General features: G+C 41.9%; 1 protein-coding gene across 1 annotated transcript; it reads right to left on the reverse strand.

Moving 5' to 3' along the window:
* Positions 1-9,336: 9,336 nt before the first annotated feature.
* Positions 9,337-10,569, reverse strand: LOC145489533 (uncharacterized). The gene has a single exon (XM_081468515.1). The coding sequence runs from the start codon at positions 10,567-10,569 to the stop codon at positions 9,829-9,831; it is 741 nt and encodes a 246-aa protein (XP_081324641.1). The 3' UTR covers positions 9,337-9,828.
* Between the last annotated feature and the right edge of the window lie 1,168 nt (positions 10,570-11,737).

Here is an 11,737-nt window from a genome sequence, read left to right on the forward strand (position 1 = left end):
TTGGCCTTTTGAATCATTGCCTCACGGGTACGACTGGACAGGTGTTGTAGTCGCTCATCATTCTCAAGATTGCTCAGACCGCTGACCAGTAATTCCTCAGGATCGTTCTGTTCAGAAAGATCGCTTTCCTCGAAGTCGCTGTCGTTGAAATAAGAATGCGCCAAGTCTGCCTTTCCAGAATCTAAAGTGAAGCTTGCAGCATTTTGTCTTCTTATGACGCTCTCTGGTACAAGGCCGAGACTTGTGGCATTCTCAGCGGCATAGAGCTCTTCCATAGTGGCTTTTCGTAACTTCTCAAGGTAAGATGTCCTTTCAATCTTCTTCCAATCCATAAAGTCAGGAACGGTGAACTTGGCAAACTCAGGACGAAATTCATAGCTTTGTGAAACGCCTCCGACGGCTTGCGCAAACTCCTCCTCTTCTTCTTTCGCGATACTTTCAACAGCCTCGATGGTACCAGTAAAGCCGGATGACTGCCTGCCTTTCTTGGCCTTCAATCTGTTGTTGTTCGATTCTGCTTCGTTTGTGAAGAAGTGGACAGGAATGTCCACTTGTGGGCTCATCGCCTGGAGCCTTGCAGCTCGACGAACACTAGCGATTGCTCTTTTCTTAAGCATCTCTCTCCGTTCTGAGACCCACGAGTAAACCTTTTCTGATTTGTCTCCTCTTTCCACCCATCTCTGTCTGAGAGACTGAAGTGTGGCATCAAACTCTTCGGGACACTCTGCATCAAGGAGACCAGCCAGGTAAATGCCGTCCTTGTCAACACTGCCAAATACGTCATCAATGTAGTCTCCTTGTCTTCCTGTTACGCCAAACGAGCCAAGAGCAGATTTCATGTTATCCTGGAGATTTTTAAAACACCTCACACTTCTTTCGTCCGCCTTCGGAAGAACGCTTTGGATTGCGTTGATCAACGCTGTCTCCCCATCCGTACCACAGGACAGAATTTCCTTGAGCTTCGGTTTTGCATCAACGACTGTCTGGAGGAAGTCTCGAAAGGTTTTCTCGTCTTTTCGATAATGAATCAAAACGGGACCAAGCCTTACTGGAGATGTACCACTTCTTTTGCTTTTTAGCAACAGATTTCTGTAGGAAATCGGTGTACATTCGTATGGCCCCAGATTGAATGTGGGATCTAGCACATCAGTTCTGATGTGCTGTACTTTGCCAACTCTGCTAACTGGTTTTCTGATGCAAGAACGATGGTAAGGTTTTCCTTTTCTAGAGAAATCTTCCGAATGAAAGGTTCCTTTTCGCTTTTCATCTTTAACAGAACCTCTAGTAGCTCATCATCTTTTTCCTTGCCCTGAAGATAGGCTGGTAGAGGAGCCTTCTTTACCTGATTTCGGTAATAACCCTGACGTGGACCACGTGGAAGGTCACTCAAAGAGTCCACTTGCATGACACCACCGGCGTCTCTCGTTGCCTAGAATACTGCCTCTTTAGGACCCATAGAGGACAAATTAGTGTCAATTTTCCGGATAACTGAAGCCTTTGTACGCGTGTAACCAGGTGCACGACCCTTTTTGGTGTTTTGGTGAGGCTTGTCAATGATGTTCTCCTCGTCACCGTCATAGACGTACTGCACAAAAGCCACGTTGTTAAGAATGTCACTTCTTCGATCTCTCATGTGCATAATCCTCCTATGGAATTTATTTCCCCCGCTTCCAACACTCCAACTGTGATATAACCTTTCGAAATGATACTCGTTGTTGCTCTTCAGATTGTCCTTCGCTCGTCTTGTAACCAGCACCTTCATATCATCAGCATCAGCGTCGTCTACCTCAACTGTCAGGGTGCGTTTACCTCCATATATGTCATATTGAGGCAAGCCATCAGCTCGAAGATCTTCAAGGCTCGTGTAACGCAGATCAATTAAGAAGACAGCATTCTGTTGAACTTTCTTCGGAGGTTTCCTACACTTAAACTGGTCTTCTGTTGCACTCCAGAGTATCTTCACAATTTCGTCCGTGGTGTAGGTGCATTTATCACTGTGGAATATCGGCACGTCTTTGTCGTTGTTGAAGTAAAGGGGATGGCCTCCAGCCCTCAGACGATCTTTGCCTTCAGAGTCGCTATCACTCGAACTCGATATTTTTCCATACATTTCATCCTTGCAAGTCTTGACTGGACTTTCTGTCAAATCTACAACCTCAAATTCCCCAGCCTACAGATACAAAAAACGTTCTTTCTATAATTGAGTGCCTACATTTGCCTTGCTATCATATCCTAGTGCTAACGAGTTTAGGTCCTGGTGGTAGGAAAGACTTAAGGTGACGCTGCCTTATAGCTAATCAAAGGTAATCTTAACCCTATTCAGGACCGGGAGGGGATGGGTGGGCTTGCCCGTTACTCCTGTTAAGGGTATGACATTTAAATTTCGATGTAGCCCCGTCCCAGGACTTTTTATATCATATGTCCAAATATCTTTTCCTTGACGCAGGAGCCATGGGATGATAATTTAGCACAAAAACGTGTTAACCCAGAATAGGAGACAGAGACAACTTCACCGATCACCAGATCCATCCACCAGATTCGAGTTTACCAATACGCGAGAAAACCACTCAGAATTCATAAACGGTCATTGTCTGAGGAGAGGACCACTCCCCACACGCACACTAACACATACACGAGCACCCCGGTCTCGGAAAAAAAAAACCAGAGAATTTGCAAGTTAACAACCCTCCCCCCCTACCCCCGTGGTGGGCGTGAGACATTTGAGTTTAAAGTATGTGTTTTTTTTTGTTTTTGTTGTTTTTTTTTGCGTTTCTTGTTATCCACGTCAGTGACATTTAGGTTTAGGTTAATTTGCATAGAGACTATATCGACATCAAAACTTTGCTATTTTTTATAATCGCCAACTTACGGGCCTGCTTTAATATCAACGTGTGTTATAGCTTTTAAATAGGTTTTTCGCCCTTTTTAAAACACTGAAAATCCCTATTTAGGAAAATGAGCACCATTTAGGATTCAAATGAAAAGGAGAAACACAGACGTATCGTTCTCCGTGATATCCCCTTTCTTAAAGATTCGGAGTTGTAATTAACCTCGTCAGCCTCTTTCAGGAATTTGGCCGGCCTTCTGAATTCTTCCTCAATGCTGCCAAGAAATGAAATGAAATCAGAATCAATACAGTATTCATTTATAACTAAAGCTGGAGAATGTAAGGGGAACTATCGCTTAAACGGTCAGTATATGGATTTGTAATGGTTCGCTCCTAAAAGTTTTCTTTTCCGGTTACGCTTTCGCATTTCTGTAGTTTTTCGTTGGCAAAGATGAAAACTTTTCCCACGCGGTCGACATTGACTCCCCAGACATAAAGGCAACAACATGTCCTTTGGCGCCGTTCTGGTCGGCGATTTTGCTAAATGCCCTCTACCGAGAAAAGTACTTGCCGGTTGCCGGTATAATTGAACAATTTGTTTTCATTGATGAACGAGCATTTTTTCCACTGTGTTCAGAGTATATACTTATTAAAAGAGCTGAGGCGCGTGTTTATCAAATTATAAGGATTACTTTTAGACTTTTAGAATAAGATACATGATGATTTCAGATCTAGACTGATCCGCAAAAACTTGTGTAATCATTTTGCTCGTTAGTTCAATATGCTTGTGGAATGCAAATTGCTTAGCGTATAACGAATCAAATTCAGGTAAAGAAGAAATTAAAAAGTTCGAAGAAGAAAGTAGTATTAATGTCCACGACATGGACTACATAAATCGCCCACGTGCACTTCAGTAGTCGATCATATATAAAAATCTTACTCCTCACCTCATTTTTCGCCTCTTCTCTTGCGTGTGCTAAAATGAATAAAGAAAAAGTAGCAAATTAGATGATATATATAAAAAACAAATAATAACTGACTGGAGAAATGATGCCTACCTCTCGATTGCCTTCTTCCATGGCGGCGCGCACTTCACGAAACTCCTCTATGAAAGTCACTCAGCAAAACAACTTTCAGAGGGGCCTGGGCTCCATTATGTCTCGCAGACTTTATTTTGGCTTGTAACGCAACATTTCTGATTTTCGTTTAACATATTTTTTTATTTATTATTATCTTATAAACGATTTGATTTTTGTTATTTTTTTTATTTTATTTTTTTTTCTGTGATCCGATCCGTGATCCGGTCCGTGATCCGATCCGTGATCCGATCCGTGATCCGATCCGTGATCCGGTCCGGTCCGATCCAGATTTTGTCGACGCCGGATGACACCTTTGTAATAATTTGCCATGTATTTATGCATCTTTTAGGCTCATTTCTATTGCAAGATATGCTTTTTAGTCTCCAAGTTTTTCCCTTCGCTGGACAAAATATGAAATTTACCGTAAAAGTGTTGCTTACTTGCATTCTATATTGTGACACCGGACCCGGCTGTGATTACAGAACTGTTTGCAAGTACAGGAGGTTGATTCTTTACACGGATATCATATTTGTCCTCGTAAGTTTTTTCTTCGAAGACACCGTAGCTTGGAGAAAGCTATACGTTTCTCCAGAAAAATTCTTATGTTTCTTGCAGCTATCTGATCGAGCTCCGTTTCTCGAGCTCGATGTATAGGTTTATTCCTCCTTTTGATCGTTCTGACACCACATGATTCAAATGTAGCTGTTTACGCGCAAGTCTGTTGACTGTTTTGCGTGTTGTATTTGCCACTGTTCGGCTTAGCTCAGGCAAGACCATGGTTTCGATCCTCCATGTGGATCTCATCAGTTGACGGTATTTCTAAAATACTATGTACGTCTGTAGTTGCTAGCGGAACTCGTACGTATGTGAGGATGTAAGACATTCTGCGGCTTGTACAAACTTGTAAAATGGCTAGCCTACACGACTTCTACGGTTCGTGACATTTGTACATTTGCCGTTCTCTGTTCGGTCACTCGACCTTTTTTTTTTCGCTTCACTCGTGTTTATGAAGGGCATTTCATGTTGTGTTAAAAGGAGGAATTTTAAGTCGAGTTGAGCCGTTAGACCGTGCTGTGGCAATTTTTTAGAATTCATAGGTCTGCATGATTTCCTTTGTTATCTGCATGTGACTTCGTCGAGTTTGACACCTCTGTAATTTGCCATGTGTTTATGCATACCATTGTTTTGGCTCGTTTCTATTGCAAGATACAAGTATTTGCTTTCCAGGGACAAAATATGAAATTTACCGTGAACATGTTGCTTACTTGCATTCTATATTGTGATGCCAGGCCTGACTGTTTGATTAGAACACTTTGCAAGTAGTATGTTGCAATTGATTCTTATCACGGATATCCGATTTGCGTACGTTTTTCCTCGGAGACACCGTACCTTTACTTCGAGAAAGCTATACGTTTCTCAAAAGACATTCTTTGGTTTCTTACAGCTATCTGATCGAGCTTATGTTTCTCGAGCTCGATGTATAGGTTTATTCCCCCTTTTGGTCGTTCTGGCACCACATGATTCAAATGTAGCTGTTTACGATGAAGTCTGTTGACGGTTTACCCTGGTCCCAGAGGTTTTTCTTGATGTTTCTCCACATGAGAGAGCTGCAAAAGAGCCGCGGAGTTTCACAGCTAGCTTGCGAGCAGGCTCACCTTTAAGTCACAAGCGCGAGCGTCGATAAGCAAAGTGATCCGGCGGGAAGGAGTCTAGTGAAGTAGCCTGCGAACAGGCTCCCGGCGAGGACGGAAAAAAAAATTCCGGCGAGCGCGAAACAGAAGAATTCGGAGAGCAAAGCGAAGTGAAATACCATTGGTCGAAAAGCGGGAAAGGCGAGAAAACTGTCAATCTACCATGTTTGATGAGGAGCGATTAAATCCCCATGGAGTCGGTAATTTACCGCACAATAAAAAACAAGTCGTCCACATTTGGAGTCAGAGGAAGAGTTGAGTACGCATATTATTGATGTTTTAACAAAGGTCCAGTCTATTTCTGGTTAAATTTCAAACTAAAGAGGGAGCAGGAAATAGCAGTTGAAAGTATGTTAATGAATCAAGACGTACTTGTCGTGTTGCCGACTGCATATGGGAAGAGTTAAATATTACAAACGTATGTGATTGTAAGCGGGCAACGAAACAACATAAAGGCGTTTGCCCGTTTACCAGCATCGCCAAAGACCAGATTGCCAAAGCAAGATCACTTGGAATCAAAGTGTGTGTCCTTAATAGACATAAACTTTGACACTTTTTCTTCGGCAAAACTTTATCAACAACGGATATCGCGCCTACATGTTGTTATGAAAAACATTTACAATTTTCCCGAGAAATCTGAGCCGCCAAAGCTCATACTTCCGGTGAAAATCAATTGACTTTATTCTTTTCTGCGGTTTCCGGGCTGGAAATAATAAAAAAAATTGCAGAGATCAGAGCAGGCTCACTTGCTCGTCTCATAGCCTTCGAACAGGCTCCCGGCGAGGACGGAAAAAGATTTCGGCGAGCGCGAAACAGAAGAATTCGGAGACCAAATCGGGGCGGGGACAGGGGAGCCTGTAGGCTTTGTTTTTGATGTGCCTATCCACCCTTGGTGATAAGCCTGTAACAAATCAGTCAATGAGGTAATTAGACCCGTCAAGAAGCTACATTCTCGGTACTTGCAAACAGTTCTAATCGAGTTAATCAAATAGCCAGGCCGGGCGTCATAATATAGAGTGCAAGTAAGCAACATGTTCACGGAATATTTCAAACACTTTGTCCCTCCAGAGCCAATACTTAGAGAGCTTAAAACATATTTTGCAATACTGAAATGAGCCTAAGGAAATAATAAGCCCATGATAGAGGTGTCAAACTCTGCGAAGCGACAAGGAGATAACAGCGGAAAGTCCGGGAACCATGCCTTTGACCTCTAAATAAATTGCTATAGCACAGCCAAACGGCTCCACTCCACTAGCTTCTACTTAAAATTCCTCCTCGTAACAGAGCACAAAGTACCCTTCAGAATCACTTGTAAAATAACGAGAGGTCGAGAGACCGAAACTTAAAAGACAACGGCAAATGCACTATTGTAACGAACCGTTGGAGTCGTATAATTTTACAAAGATCTGTCAAATATTAATCTCAAAGATGTCAACAATCAGCGATTTAACCAGTCATATCATGATACCAGTAGCAGGCTCCCTCGCTTCGTTCGGGCTCACCGGGAGCCGCTATAGCTGGTTTTCACATGACGTCACTAAAATTCGAACTATAAAACTATTGATCTTCCTGAGATTTTCTTTTAATGATGTTTAAGAGCAGCTGAGGACTAATATTCATACAAATTTTCGCTTCGAATGGGTTCTTGGTTTTGTGATACACTACGCTTGAATTTCTAAGCTTTTGCGTGACGCGGCATTTACATGACGGCCTAGGGAGCTGTCATGATGGTTAAAAAAGTGACTTATTTCGGGGAACTTGCCTATCTGAACAGTTCATGTCTTAGGAAAAGTATTATTTTAATGTTTTAGAGTTCCTCGAGGGATAAATTCACACTTTTGTAGCAAAACTCAGTGACAGATGTTTCTGTTGGTTTCCGGCCGCCATGTTGGTGCCCATACGGATGGGCACCAGCATGGCGTCTCCTTACAAATCTCTATAAATTTGGGTAAAAAATTTCTCCACGTATCTCGCATAAGAAAAATTACTGTGACCAGAATTTTGGCGAGAGTCTTTGTATATTTACCTTTTTTCATTTCCCAAATTCTGGACTTTATCTATTGACCTGCTTTGATTTTTATTTTGATCTATTTTGAATTGCGTGACACTGAAAACCAGCAATTCGCAGGCTACTGGTCTCCCGGCTTCACCGCTCGATTTCGCGCTCGCGGCTACGCCGCGCGCACTTGTGCTCCAACTGAGCCTGCTCGCAGGCTACTTCGTGGCTCTCTCAGGCTTTGTTTCGGCTCTCTCATGTGGAGAAAATCAAGAAGAGAGAATAATCAAGAAAAACCTCAAGGACCCGGGTATTGACTGTTTTGCGTGTTGTATGTCATTGTTCGGCTTAGTTCAACATAAGACATAAAAACATATCTTGCAATAGAAATGAGCCCAAAAAATGCACAAACACATGACAAATTACAGAGGCGTCAAACTATGCAGATAACATCAGAAATCATGCAGACCTATGACCTCTAAAAAGTCACGGCTCAACTATACTTAAAATTCCTCCTTATAACACATCATGAAGATCCCTTCATAGATACAAGTGAAGCAACAAAAAGGGCGAGGGACCGAACAGAGAACGGCAAATGTACAAATGTCACGAACCGTAGAAGTCGTGTAAGGCTTGAACTTCAGACGTACAGAGAAATACCAGCAACTGATGAGATCCACATGGAGGATCAAAACCATGGTCTTGCCTGAGTCAAGCCGAACACTAGTAGTAAATACAACACGCAAAACAGTCAATAGACTTGCGCGTAAACTTACTTTTACGTGGCGAATAAATTGTAATTATCGGTAACTGTCGACAGAGGGTCCCCTATACTTTTTTCGTGACGCGTGAATGGGCATTTTTGCTTTGCGTGAAACGTGAATTAGGATTTACTTTTTCCGTGATTCGTGAAAATATCTTATCTACACTTTTCTGTCCTCGGGAAACTGGTTTTTAATTTTTTTCCATGATCCGTGAAATATGCATTTACCTGCGCCTGATTTGTGAACCACCGACTTTTGCGGGAATAATTTTTCACTTTTTTTTTGAGATTTTAGCGTCATAAAGCTCGTAAACTTGTTCAGAAGTGTTTTTAAAAGTTAGTAGGCTAGCGTCTTAGCTCTACAGACAAAACGGTTACAGAAAGTTTCCTAGCTACTCTAGGTTACGCATTGAAGAGAGTGCCACTCAATTCTGTGGTTTGTGCGTCGATAGTTTTTAGCAATATGAAAGCTGGTTAATTACTATTACGGTAGTCCACAGTTTATGTTTATGTTCAGAGTTAATGTGCTTCGCGTAAGCAGGCATTCATTAAAGGGACACCATGTACTTGAGCGCAAAACAATGTGGTGATTTTTTGTGTTTCGTCATTAAAAAATCTTTAACATGATTGTTGAACTTGTTTTCAAATATCCACAAGGTTTATTTCTAATTTTTAAAGGTATGCAAACCAGAGATGATTGTATATTGTAAGGTCGATTAAAGGAATAATAATGTGACCATAGTGTACGCAACCCGGCACACAGTTTCTCTCTGTGTGTTTCTTTTTGTGTGTGTAGTGGGGGTGGGGGGGGGGGGGGGTTAAGCAAGAGACCATAGGTTAAGGGATAAGGGGGGGGGAGGGGCTATAAAAGAAATCCTTGGTATCTGGATAAGGGTAGGGGGCTATAGAAAGAGACGGTAGTCTCAAGTTATTTTAGTGGGTTCCTTATATGTATAATAGTTTTGACCACTTCCCTTACATAAACAGAATAATTTTAGAAATCCACCACTTCCATACCAAATGCAATCTCTCCGGCTCGGTCAGCCAGAGAGACTGTGGACTCAAGATTGTACCAAACGTTGAGACAGTCAGCAATATAATATTTACAGAATTAAAAATATTATCACTCGTACATATGAAGAATGCAACTGCGCACACTGACACCCATTCCATACTTCCAACTATACTCATCCTTATTTCCTTCCATCTGAGCAGGCTAGGGAACGTACACTTTTTATGCATACATGAGATGGGGGAGGATTGGTGGGATTTGGGGGAGGGGTGTGCCAAAAAATATGGGTGGGGGAGCTGGCGGGAAAAATATGGTGCGAAAGGAGAGGTCATTGAGGGCATCTATAATAGTAAAAAGTCTACCAGAATGCCTAAAATAGCGTTTCTGAGGCTCTGAAAATTTACAGTGATAACAATGGGGTGACAGGCCTGCACAACTCCCATCCACGTGTAATAGCCGGTTAAAGTTTTGCTCTAACGAGTATATCCTTTAGGGATCTGCCCCTTTTGTACGAGACAATAGGGGGATCTTTGAATATTCTTCTAAGCAATGGTTGTTGTTGAATTAAATGCCAGTTCTGCATAAGTATTTGCTTTAAGTTAGGCACTGATGGGCGATATTGTGTGACAAAAGGCAAGATTCGCCTGTCTTGTTTACGTTTCTGTTGTAGGGCAGCTTTTCTCTCCTCAAATGTAATTTCTGCGAGAGTTGTTGAAACAAGAGTTTCAGGATACCCTCTTTCGATGAGATTTGTTTTAAATTGTGAAGTAGCAGTTTTGAATGCTGTTTCAGAGGAGTTGGTTTGGAGAAGTCTGAATGTTTCGCCCTTGATGAAGCCCTTTTTGACTCCTGGTGGGTGGCAACTCGAGAAATGCGTGTAGTGAAATGTTTCAGTAGCTTTGAAATGAGTTTTAATGTCTAGTCTAGACTTTTGTGCAAATCTTTCGCCTTTGTAAACTTTTGTGTCGAGGAACGTTGTTTCCGTGTCGGAAACTTCAGCCGTGAACTTGATAGTGGGATGGTGGCTATTTGCTAGTTCAATGAACTGCGTGACTTCGTCTTTGTTTATATTCCAGATAGAGAATATATCGTCAATATACCTTTTCCAGGCGAGTGGTTTTTGAGCGCTTTGATTTAAGATTTGTGATTCTACCTTTCCCATAAAGATGTTGGCAAAAGCGACTGCCATTTTTGTACCCATGGCTGTTCCATGTGTTTGGGGGTAGTTTTTTCCAGTAAACTGGAATGAGTTTTCTTGAAGTATAAGTTCAAGCGCTCTCCTTTATAGTAAGATTCGTATGCGTTGCATACCGTTTCTATCCCCTCCTCTTGAGGTATATTTGTGTATAGGCTTGTCACGTCCATTGAAACAAGGATAGCGTTCCCTGGTACTCTCGTTTTTTCTATGAAATTGATGAAGTCCGTCGAGTCTTTAAGATATGACTCCCGTTCTTTTGCTATGGGTTGAAGCCGAGTTTGTCTACAAATGCAGACAGTCTCTCTGTCGGACCATCACACCCAGATATTATGGGTCTTCCAACCGGAGTTGGTTTGTGAATTTTTGTAAGCGTGTAGAAAACTGGTATGCGAGGCGGGTTAGGTGTTTGACAAAACCATAGTTTGGTCATGTCATCAATATAGTTGTGCTGGTGGAGTTCCTTAACTAATTGTTGTACCCTTAGGGATGTCTCTACAACCATACGACGTTCAAGGGGTTTGTAGTGTTCACGGTTGTCTAACTGGATTTGTCCTTCGAGAATTTTATCTTCAGTGTTTAGGACAACCGTTCGCGTTCCCTTGTCTGCCTTTTTAAGATTGATGTTGGGATCTTCTTGTAGCGTTTTCAACGCCTTTCGTTCTGTGTTGGGCAGATTATCCTTAGGTTTTGTAAGTTGTACTTCAGCAAGTTGAACTTTGACCTCTTCTAAGTAGCTTTCAAGAGCCACTGATTGTTGAACCGGCGGAATCCAGTTTGATTTAACGTGGAAAGGATGCGGTTCGTTGTCTTCCCCGTGGAAAATGTATTGTAGGCGCATTCTTCTAGCGAAATGGTCGAAGTCCTTCAAAAGATGGCGCCTTATTTGTTTTTCATTTTCTTTTGGTGTGGGGATAAATTTGAGACCCTTAGCTAACAAGTTAGTTTGGTCCTTTGTGAGGTCTATGTTCGAGAGGTTCTTTATGTGTTTTTTGTTTGCCTCTGTTTGTGCATGTAAATGATCGGTTCGATCCTTTTTTCTGCGTTCTTTTCGCTTTTTGTTTTGTATTTGGGATGGCTTTTTCTTCCCATGTCCCCGTTTTATAATACGAGAGTCAGAGAGTAGACAGGTATAATCTCTCTTCTGTTTATTGCTGTCATCTTATAATGTTGA

The sequence above is a fragment of the Orbicella franksi genome, chromosome 6 (genome assembly GCF_964199315.1).
Source record: "Orbicella franksi chromosome 6, jaOrbFran1.1, whole genome shotgun sequence".
Taxonomy (NCBI): domain Eukaryota; kingdom Metazoa; phylum Cnidaria; class Anthozoa; order Scleractinia; family Merulinidae; genus Orbicella; species Orbicella franksi.